At 37.5% G+C, this 12,029-nt stretch overlaps 1 protein-coding gene across 1 annotated transcript in view; it reads right to left on the bottom strand.

Annotated features, from left to right (window-relative positions):
- Nucleotides 1-12,029, bottom strand: part of FMN2 (formin 2) — a 246,456-nt gene that overhangs the window by 121,537 nt on the left and 112,890 nt on the right. Inside the window, exon 7 of the mRNA XM_084623958.1 lies at nt 9,541-9,628. Within this exon, the coding sequence (XP_084480084.1) occupies nt 9,541-9,628 (88 nt within the window). The remainder of the gene's footprint in view (nt 1-9,540; nt 9,629-12,029) is intronic.

Here is a 12,029-nt window from a genome sequence, read left to right as displayed (position 1 = left end):
GACTGATTCTTTGAGGACTTGAAATTATATAGAATTTTCCACATCCTTAAGTAGGCTGTTCCAACCCTTACTTACGCTAATGTACTTATTTCTTCACTGCAGTGGATATGAGGGAGATTCCCACACCTGAGCCATTCTTTTTAGGTGACAAATCTGAGGATCTGTCCCAGAATGAGGTGTCAATAGAGGAGATTTTGGAACTAATTGATCAGTTCAGTAATACGTCACCAGAACCAGATACTATTCACCCAAGAGTTCTGAAGGGACTCGTAAATTGTAGAACTAAGTATGGCATGTAATCTATCACTTAATCGGCTTCTGTACCAGATGACTAAAGGATAGCTAATGTGACATGAACTTTTAAAAAAGGCTCCAGAGGTGATACTGTCAATTACAAGCCGGTAAGCCTAACTTCAGTAACAGGCAAATTGGTTGAAACTACAGAAAAAGAACAGAATTATCTGACACATATATGAACATGATTTATTGGCGGAAAGAGTCACCATGGCCTTTGTAAAGGCAAATCATGCCTCACTAATATATTGGAATTCTTTGAGGGGGTCAACAAATATGTGGACAGAGACGATCCAGTGGATATACTGTACTTGGACTTACAGGAAACCTTCGACAAGGTCCCTCACAAAAGGCTTTTAAACAAAGTAAGCTGTCATGGGGTAAGAGGGAAGGTCCTGTCATGGACTGTTAACTGATTAAAAGATAGGAAATAAAGGTCAGTTTTCAGAATGGAGAGAGGTAAATAGTAGTATCCCCAAGGATCTATACTGGGAACAGTGCTGTTCAGCATATTCTTAAATGATCTGGACACAGGGGTAAACAGTGAGGTGGAAAAATTTTTAAACTATACCAAATTTGCAGACTATACAAAATTACTCAAGATAGTTAAGTTCAAAGCAAACTGAACAGATCTCACAAAACTTGGCGACTGGGCATCCTGCAGGGATGTGCTGGCTGCTGCTTCCCGCAGCTCCCATTGGCCAGGAACAACAAACCGTGGTCAACATAAACAAAATGTCTCGTGGCCCACCAGCGGATTACCCTGATGTGACACATTATGAAGGTTGCCGACCCCAGTAATAGAGGTCTATAAAATCATGTGTAACTTTAGCAGCCTCATGGCCAAGATGGAGTCTGCTCTGCAGGCAGCTCTGACAAAGAGAAGGCATGTGCAGGAATGCAGCAGGGAAAATCCCTTGCGCCCCAGGGGCACCTGTTCCAAACCCCCCCAGAGTGAACACACACACTGGAAAAGTACAATGTTCTGTTCATTCCCTCTGAAGCACCTGGCATTAGCCACCGTCAGAAGATAGGGTACACTGGTCTGACCCAGTAACATGGCTGTTCTTATGTTCTAGATTCAATTTGTGAAACTTAAGCTTCCAACCTTTGACTCTTGTGCTTTTTTCTGCTAGATTAAAGAGCCATCCAACATCAAAAAAATCTTTTCCCCATAGCTGTACTTTTAGACTGTGATCAAGTCACCTTTTAACCTTCTTTTGGATAAACTAAACACATTGAGCCTCTTAAGTCTCTCACTAGAAAGAATAATAGCCATAGCAAAATGTATTTTCCAGCCCATGTCAGCTAGTGTTGAGTAAGAAGTTATTTATTAAGTTTTCCCCTTGTTAATTTGCATTGCAAGCAATCACATTTATCTTAAGTCTTTTTTTTAAAAATTGTCCATTAGCACTTTTTAAATTAAAGTAGTTCACTTCCTGTGCAACATCTACCTTTCAAAGTCACAGGGCAAAATGTTTTCTGTAGTGCACAAATACAAAGCCAGAGTTAGACAACTTAAGAAACCAAGTTATGGCAGATATGGTGCAAATATGATGTTTAGTAAAATAATCTGAACTGTCCAGGAAACAGGATTGGGCTTTAATTGAGGCTGGATGAACTAGTGGCTCTTTCCATCTCCCCATAACCAGATTTCTTCTTGTTGATGTCAATATTGCAACGTCCTTACTTCCAGCTGATACCCACCAGACTCCCTCTGATCACTGATCACACCAGAGAACAGGCAGAACTTGCATGTGCAAGTTATATGAGTAGCAGAGACAAGGCAGGACCTGTGAGGAATGCATTATTACTGGACCAGTGTGGTTCCAAAAATAAAGAATGGGATGGGAAGCAGAGCTTTTAAAGTAGCAGGACCAGAGTGGAAGTGAAGGAGTGAGGACATGAAAGGAGCTTTGGAGAGGCAGACCTTTCAGAGGGATGGAAAGTATGGAACAGTGAAAAATAATCAGCAAAAGTTGTGCAAGAACATATTTTGCACTCTTGCTGCTTTATCTTTTGAATATAATGTTTTGTTCAAATAGTTTAAATAACACCACAGTATAGATTAAATCTCTGTTCAACAACAAAATTGTATTGCTATGCTAAAAGTTTTCATTATCAGAGAGGAAAGGGCTATTAGCTGTCAAATATAGCTAAGGAGCTTCTCTTCATGAGGGACTGTGGCGTCTCACAATAGAAAAAAATACTCTTGGTGGGGAGGGAGGGTCAGGGTAGGTGTGTCTAAGCAGAAGGCATTAAGACAACTAAAGGATGGTGTCCAGATAGTGTTTGAGGATTTTCACAGCAATTCTCTAATAGAATATTGCTCGCAGCTAGATACGCAGTTAGAAAATTCAAGAGCCCTGAACCTGTCACAACAAGAGGAATGGTGGAAACAAAGTACAGGAAACTACTGAAATGGAAAAGATGATATACAAGCAAAATGGACAAACACAGAGCCTTTTATAATATTTTTTCCAGACTGCTATTCTCAACATTTACAAGAAACGCACTTAAATAAGCTCAACAGGTTTAGTCAACCGAGATTCATTTCCACATTGGAAAGAAACACATTGTACATTTTTAACTGGGAAGAAACTGGAATATTCATTAGTGTGAAATATGATATTTGTTGTCAAATGTTGTTACTCTAACTACAGGCTTCCCCAACCCAGGTGTTGTTTTCATTTGGAGGGAGAAGGGGCAACATGTGGTTTGGATAGTTTTTTTTGGGGGGGGGAGAGGGTTTATACACCCAGTCCTGTTATTTTTATGATTACTGTATTTGTGATGATCAATTAATACAAGCTTAAAAACCAAGAGGAAACAAATTGTTCCTTACAAAGAAAGAAACAGCTTCCATCTTTCTCTTGCCTTTTCTATACCAAGATCTAATGACTAGAAGCTGAATTGGACAAATTCATATTGAGGTGCACATTTTCAACAGTGGGGGTAATTAACAATTGGAGCAATTTACCAAGGGTTGTGATAGAGTCTCTATTCTCACATCATTCTTCCATGTGAAAGAAATTTTTAAATCAATATTGGATATTTTTCTAAAAAGATAGGCTTTAGTTTAAACAGGAATTAATTCAAGGGAGTTCTATGTCCTGTGTTAAATAGGAGGTCTGACTAGATGATCATAGTAATCCCTTTCTGGCTTTATAAATAAAATCTATACATTTTTGCTGTCTCCATTTGATGGGGAGAAAAGTCCACCACTAGGTTCTCCATAAAATGCCTTCTATTCCACACACATCCTTGCTCAAAAGGTGGTTCTGTGCTGCAAAATTGACTTTGAAAAATGGTACCTTCTTATTTAACAGACCTGCTCCCTGAATGTATTCAGGGCCATAGTGAAGATGAATACTTTAATTATTTCTGCTGATTTTAACAATATGCATTTTTTCTACTTTTGAGCCCTTCACATTTATCACTGAAAAATATTTGTATCAAAAATGAAACACTAATGAAACTGAAGTTACAGTTAGTTATTTACACTACAGGAGTGGATCCCTTAGCTTTTAAGTTTGCCGAATGTATTTTTTGTCTTCGCCACACATTGCATCTCACATTTGGGCCTTTGCAGGTTGAGAGATACATGTACATCAGCAGCTGATTTGGTTTACTACATTCCTTTCACATATGCGTGTGAAAAATTAAATTAAAGGCAATGGGTTTGCACAGCTAACAATTATTTCTATAAAACCTTTATTATTTGTGATGATATTTGAGAGGGAAAAAATGCAGCCTCACTTCTAGAGTTAAGTTTAACAAGGTAGCAGTTAGGGGATAAAACACTGTTTTACCTCTAAAACGAGTAAACTTGATAGGGAAATTACTGAACATGACCTGGAACACCCACAATGCCATTATTAAATGGAATCTCTTTTCAGAAATGGATGATACCTTAAAAATAGCCTGGCAATGCCCAATTACTACCACAGAACCAGTTCTGATACTTGAACCACCACCAAACACAATAAAAATACTTCTTTAATTATTATTTTCACCTGAAAACTAAAAAAATAAATCTTGCCAAAAATAAAAAATGTTTGGTCTTCAGCCAAAAAAAAAAAAAGATTTGTTTTATTTCTTTTTTCTTTTCTTTTTGAGGAAAGCAGATGCAGAAAAAGTTTTCATTTGATAAAAACTTAAATTTTGTCAAAAAAGTTTCAATGGAAAATTTTCAATCAGCCCTAATATCTTACTTTCAACATAGCCGTTACCATGATGTCCTTTAAATAGAATCTTTATCACTCAGCACTGAAACTGCTAATTGAAATTGTGATAAACTCCCAGTTTAAACATGGCTTGCATTTCTGACCTTTTGGAAAAAAAAACCAAATGGATCTTGAAGTCACCATATTGCATCTAAAAAAGAAAATCTGAGATATAAAGGAAAAATTCATGAGAAGTGCTTGACTGGCCTCTCTCAAACATTGGCTGAGTCTTGAAGCCAAATGCAGTCATGATTCCAGTGGGAACATAATACTGGCTAAAATGAACGAAGGATATTAGTGGTATACCCCACCTCTCCCTCCCCCCCCAAAAAAAAAAACAAGAAAAATGACCGGGTAAAGTGTTTCAGGTAATTGATAGATGATTGTAATGATTGAGCATCAGTAAGCGCACGCATGAAAACAGGGAAACCATGAGAAAAACTTCTTTTTGTACTGCAGCATCTAAATACATAGAAAATGGCATTGGGATTAAAGAGAATAACATTTCTTAAAATTCTAGCCAACACATGATAGACAATTGGAAGATCTGTTAGCAATTAAAATCTATAAAAAAAACTCAACAACTTTAAAGCACTACTAGAAAGATCTATTAGGATTCAATAAAAAATATGTTCTGCTCATTAAAAGGATTCCTTCCACACTGTAAAATGTCTAAACAGCAACCAGAATTTGGGCAAGCGTCTTACTGAATCCAATTCAAAGAAAGAAACAGACTAGCCCAATTTCATTAGCTGCCACTTATGTTCCCCTGACCAAAGGAGATAACTCAGTGTACATTGTACTGCTCCTGCTGCAAGCTTGCATGAAATGTCACCTAATCACAAACTCAGAAAACAGTAGCAGACTCCAGATAGTAAAGAGACCATAGTTGGAGAAACAGCACAAATGATTACTATTCAAATTTTCAACATCATCTGTCAAGTAGAATTAAAATTTGTTTTAAGAATATATTTTACCAATATTATGCAATTTCCAGAAGCGATGAAATTAAGTGTAATGTTTGCCTGGAGTTTCAAATTATTTTAAAACTATTAAAAATGAGTTACAACCATGTAACTGTAACTTGCAACCCCAAATTAGCCATTTGGGCTCATGCTTACCCCAGTTTTCACCTAAATTCCTAAAATCATTTGAGTTTTGTTTTCAAAAGAAGGAATCCTGATACAGTGTCTCACTGAAAGGTTCCCTCTCTTGCTAAGTTATACAGTGGTCTTAAAATCTGTACAAGTTGCCTTTGCAAGTAATTAACATTTCCTCTGCATTCAACAGATGTGCCTTACACTCACACAAGGAATATCTGTGTACAGAGTATGATATATCCCAGTGAACCAAGATAAAGAAATGCATAGTAAAACAGACTGTTAGTGGGGACAATTATTTTGTTCTAACTACTCAGGAAATTCAGAAATAAGCATTCCAGAACTGCACTTTCGGCTGTGTACTGTTTCTTTAGATTTGTAGCACAAAATCAAGCAGAACGGACTGCAAAATGGAGTAAAGTAGAGCATAAGTGTAGTATTAATGATATTACTGGTTTCATTATTCTAACAGCATAACAATTATGAGTGAAGATCTAGAAATTTTGAATTTATGCAAATACAGCAAATACCCTATTTACATACTTCATCAATTTTTCACTGAAAGGTTATTTAAATTCTCTGCTCCTGCTCCCTTATCAGTTTCTCTGTTACTGTAATAGTCAGGCTATAAAAGCTGGTAAAAATATATTACTACTAGATATTTACATGCCTTCAAGTCCAAGTTAAATGAGGCATAAATAGAAAGTGAAGCTAGGCTCTTGGGGCTATGATTTAATAATTAATATTCATCGACAACCTGATTATTTGGGAGGGAGGTGTCTAAGATCACAAATGTTGGCAGTAACTAGGAGGAGGAGGGAGAAACCCAGACACTGAGGTAAGGGGTGGGGAGAGGGAAATGTGCTGCCTCAGCCAAGTCATGGTAAATGTCATGTTAACTCCATTAACAATGTCACAGACTCTGCAGGAGCCACAGGTAGGGGGCAGCACTGAGAATCCTAGTTCCTTTGGGAGCGAGGAGGGTAGACTATTTCCAGGGCTGTTTCAGTCTCCTTTGACCCTCTCTGAGAGGTGGGGGATCATAGAGGCTGCATCCAGTGCTCGCTCTATGGCCTTGCACGTGCTTCCCTCTTCCCTCACACTCCAAAATCCCCAAGCTGCACAGGGAACCTCCACTCATCCCACAAAGTCTATGCTGTGAGGTCTGACAAGAAAGAAATGGGAGTTCAGCACTAGTCCTAGGGTTAAATTCTGGCCCACTGAAGTCAACAGGTATTTTGCCATTGACTTCAACAGGGCCAGAATTTCACCTCAGTCCCAGATAGGGTGTACCAGCTACAGCTGATACACCCTCACTGTAACTATAGAGAGTAGAAGTGTTTTATTCTCACCTCCTGTTTCAGTCTCCTTGTTTCCCCAGGAGATTCAGTCTCCCAGTTAGGGTCCAGGTGAGATCAGCAGAAATTTGGAGCCTGCAGAGGTGCCTGGGGCACTCAACTCTGATGAACTATGATGAACTTCCTTGTTCAGAGTTAGAAGAAATTGGCTCTTCGGTGTTGCCAACCCCAAATGTCCAAAAATCAGACCCCAAACAATAGTGAGGTTTAAATAAATAACAACCACCCAAAATGTATAATTTGCTTTCTGGCTTCTGAACCTTTAGGGTTCACTCTATTCACATCTGCAAGATTTTCAATGTAATCATGTGGGCAGTAACCTCATTAAAAAAAATCGAAACTCAGATTTTCTCAAATCGTTTGACTTCAGAAGGTGGGGCCTTAAGAAAAACACCAAGTATCACAAGACTATCAATATAATCGCAAAAGCTAGCAATGATGATGCTGCATGATGTTGTTCTTTACCATTGTCATATAACCAGCAGATTGGCCTGCGGTTCTCAGGAGAGTGAAATCCGGGCCAAAATACAGGACATTTACAGACAGGTGGCTTCTGCTTCCATGTTCTCCAAGGGCTGGCAGCAGGGGAAGCTGCTTGTAGGCCCAGTGTTGAGACAGCTGGTCCTGGGTCAAAGGAGGAGGAAGGGAAGTGTAATAGAACCTTCCTCCCCAGGAGCATTAGCACTAAGCACCCACACCCTGGCTACCCAACATCAATCCAGGATCAGCAAACTGAGCAGGTCTGAGAGGGTGCATCTGCCCATACTGGAAAGTGCACATGGGATGTCTGGAAAGGAAGAGGGAGGATATCTATCTGTCCTGGGAAAATGTCTGGGTGTAAGTCTGAAATGGAAATATGGGGGAGGCTAGTTTGGATTGATGAGAGGCATGCTTGATGTTGCGTCATTTTGTAGCACATCATCTGCCTTGCTCAGCCCCATCAGTGCTCCTTTCCTGCCTCCAAAACTGCGTTAACCATCAAGCAACAGATTCTTTGCATTATTTTCCAAAAGCTTCCCTAATAGAAAAATGTTGCTTCTATTTCACAATTTCAGTCATATTTCAGACAACATGTAAGTAAGGACAATCGTGCACTATGCTTTAGCAAAGATTTTTTTTTTCTTTTAAACTAACAGCTATTGAAGGGGAATATAGAAAATAGTGTCAGGTTTCAGAGTAGCAGCCGTGTTAGTCTGTATCCACTAAAAGAAAAGGAGGACTTGTGGGACCTTAGAGACTAACAAATTTATTTGAGCATAAGCTTTCGTGAGCTACAGCATGCGATGAAGTGAGCTGTAGCTCACGAAAGCTTATGTTCAAATAAATTTGTTAGTCTCGAAGGTGCCACAAGTACTCCTGTTATTTTTACAAAATAGTATGCAACTTGTATGACAGATGATCCTATATACTTAACATTCTAATAGGATAAAGGTTAAGCATAATATTGTTTGACCCCCTTCAACTACAGACATTCATGCCATGTTATTGTTAGTATTGCATGTTAAGCAAGCACATTTTCAATGAACTCGCATTGGCTTTACCACAGACACAGATGTTAGGCGGACTCCTTTGTTCATAAGGTTCTCATTATTAACTCAAACCAAGTTGAATATTTGACTGAAGGAAAGGACCATATCATTGTTTTCAGATTTCACTCAATGACTTAACTGAACTACATCTGCCAGCTTTAGAAATACCAAGTATTTCTTGGCGCCAGTACTGGCGCCTTATTCTATGACTACCATCCTAAATGTTTCAGCTTGAGGAAGTCTAGTAACCATCAAAACAATTTAATAAAAACTTAAATTGTGATTAAGAGTTACTCACTAGCTGACAGATCACAGGAAAATTTGTTCTAAATCTGAATTATTCCACAAAATAATCTAAGCACAGCAAATGGAATTCAGGTCTGTAAAGATGTAGGCTAGAAAGCTTGAATTTTTTTCCCCATGATTTATTAAGTCTGCACTATACTTGAAACCATGTTTATTTAATAGGTAGGCTGGCACTTCACAGGACAGATCAGTCTGCTTTAAATCTATTCAAAGCCCCTGGGAAGCATAAAGGACACTCTGAATAAAAATATAACTCCTCTTTTCTGCCATCCTACTATAAAAGTGAAAAATATTACAAATCTCAACAAAATGTTTCTCTTTATAACATTCTTGAAGATAAAGCAACTAAGAAGTCTATACGTGATATTCTAATACTAAATGTAGGAGCGATTTTACACAGCAAATAAATAAAATGGAAGTCACAACATTTCCAGGTGTCTAGGTTTCCAATTATGCTAACTGAGTTAGAATCAACAATACAATATAGGCTGGAGCCAAAGACACTAGATTTTATATATCTGACAGAATCCAAGTGAAAGAATGTAAATTGCAAGGCTTTGAATGAACAGCCACATTAACTGTGCAACTCTGTATATAATGCATGGCAATTATGTAACACTGATCAAATGGGTAGATACACACTACACACTGGCATCAAGTTCCTTCTGGATTTTAGAAAAAATATTTTTATTGAAAGCCTTACTTAATAAAAGTTTATTGTACTTACCGTGCTGGATGTCTTTCATATCTAAATGAAGACTGGACATTAGTATTCCAACTGCCTGAGATCTTTTGTTGCTTAATAACTTGACAACCTGGCCAAGAAAAGAAACATTTATTAACTTGCAATCAGCAGCCAGGATTTACAAAATATTTTGCATTGCTCGTTACGAATCCAAGAAATGCAAGGTACCTTGTACTGTACTTGTTTAATTGGATGAAAAAGTAATGTGCTGTTATTCATGCCATGCAAAATGTACTTTTTCTGTGTAAGCCATGACACGTGTAGACAGCCAGATAATCTGAGTGAAATCCTGGTCCTGTTGAATTCAATGTAAAAACTGCCTTTGATTTCAATGAAGCTAACAATTTCACCCTCCATTGGGATTTGCATTTCCATCTTCATCCTCACACTGATGTTACTATCTGTATAAAACAGGCTGTCATATAAAAGGTTTCCAACTGCGTTTTGGAATGTGTTTGGTTTCCAAAACCACACAATGATTTCCAGCTTCAATGTAAGCTAAAACTGTGAGAATGTCATTTATTTGAATGTTTGATGCAGTAGTGGCCAATATGAATGTTATTTAGAAAGCAAAATAACCATGTACATATTGAGATGCTCTTTGATCACTTTTAGGGAACACAAAAGGCCTCAAAATATGCTATGAAAGCTACATCAGACCCTCAAAATTGCTAGTTTGAGTAGCTGGAGTTAAAAAATTAGCTACATACATATTTGTACATACCATGTGTTGGCTCTGTAAACACAAAAGCAACAATTAATTTACAGACTAACTTCCAGATAGCTTTAAGCATAGTGGCCTCTTTCTTGCTTCTCATTCCAGTATTACAAAACACACAGAGTAGCTCCAGGAGAAGATTCCTTATCAGGCAAATTATGTGGCCCTAGACAAAAGAGTTTTCGGTGTAAAAGCAATTTGCTACATAGTCTGAGAAGTATATGCCAATTACTTTTTTACTGAGACTACTTCTTCCTCACAGACCATATAAGGGACACAGACAGACTTTCCTCTCTACAAGCCATTAAGTTTCAAGTGTTCTTGAAAAGCCAAATGTAATTAAAGCCAGTAAAGGTCCAATTTCCAGAAGCGACAGACTCCTTAACAACAGTTGATGGTGTTTATATTTTTAATTAAATTGGAGCATTCATAGAAAATAAATAATCTTAATTCATTGTCACACAAAGGTCTTAAGACAAAAACCGTAGTTGCAATTATGTTCCTAGTTTTTGAGGGGAACCAGACTGGCAGATAAAACAAGAACAGCTAATTGATTTATGACAGGTGATTCAAAAAAATCAAACTATTCTAGTCAGCATTGCTGAGCAGTAAAAAATGTTTAATACACAGAAAAGGAACAAAACCACATTTAATGTTGAACAATTCAAAATGTCCATAATTTTTTTTAAAAGTCACTATTTAGGTTTTATTAGCTGGAGGATGCTGCCCAAATGGCTGAATCATCCATTCTGTCTTGGAAAAAAGATGGTTCCAGAAACCAGATTTCTCCCAGCATTTGAAAGAGTACAGCTGATGATGACTGAATTAATCTACCAAAAAGTTGATTTATATCTAGGCAAGTATAAAGGTACACAAGGTGTTTTCCATCAGACCATTACTAAGTCTGATTCCTTCAGGATTTCATGAAAGTGAATATAGGTTTTTAGTTCGATGTATAAAGAGAGGCTAAATGGAAATACAAGAGCATGACTTAGATTTTAGCAGATACTCTGGTTAAAATAAGGAAGCTAGAGGAACTCCCAGAGTCAGGCTTTTGCAGCCTACCTTCTTACATTGTTCCATAAAAGTTAAAGTCTTCACTGAGTCAATTTACATTTTGTCTTGCTTTCTCTACACCTCCCTTCTTTTAATTAGCCAGTGAAATGAAAACACTGTATCTTACTGATGAACTGAAAAAGTAGCAAGCCAGAAACCAAATATATGTGTTAACTTTTGCTCATAAATTTAAACAAAACAAAACACAACCCTAAACTCAGAACAGAATTTGACAAAAAACTCATTAAGGAATCTCAAAACATAAAAATCAAATGGACTGAAAAAGCTACTGAACATCGATGTCAAATGCAGATATCAGCATTAAAGGATAGCACTCGGTCTCATAAGTAAGAAAAACAATTAGATTGATCTGGATCTTCCATTGAAGGAACTCAAAGTACTCTCTCTTTCAAACTAGAATTTCTAAATCTCAGGTAAACCTGAACATCTTAAGACAAATCTAGCCAGAGAAACAATCTCTAAGGGTTTTCTTGCTGTGGAGAGAAGCTATTAATTGTAACGATCAACATATTTAAGACCATCTATGTCTGTCTACAAAATAAAACAACTCTTGGTCATCAGGCTGTGGCTTCAATATTTCCAGCCATTACATTGCCTCTAATAGAAATCTTGGCAGTATCTTGAGCTGCATCATGAAGGAAGTAAGCAATTATACAGAGAAAGAGCATTATTATAC

The sequence above is a fragment of the Lepidochelys olivacea genome (genome assembly GCF_965140295.1).
Source record: "Lepidochelys olivacea isolate rLepOli2 genome assembly, chromosome: 3".
NCBI lineage: Eukaryota > Metazoa > Chordata > Testudines > Cheloniidae > Lepidochelys > Lepidochelys olivacea.
This window is presented reverse-complemented; position numbering and strand designations above follow the sequence as displayed.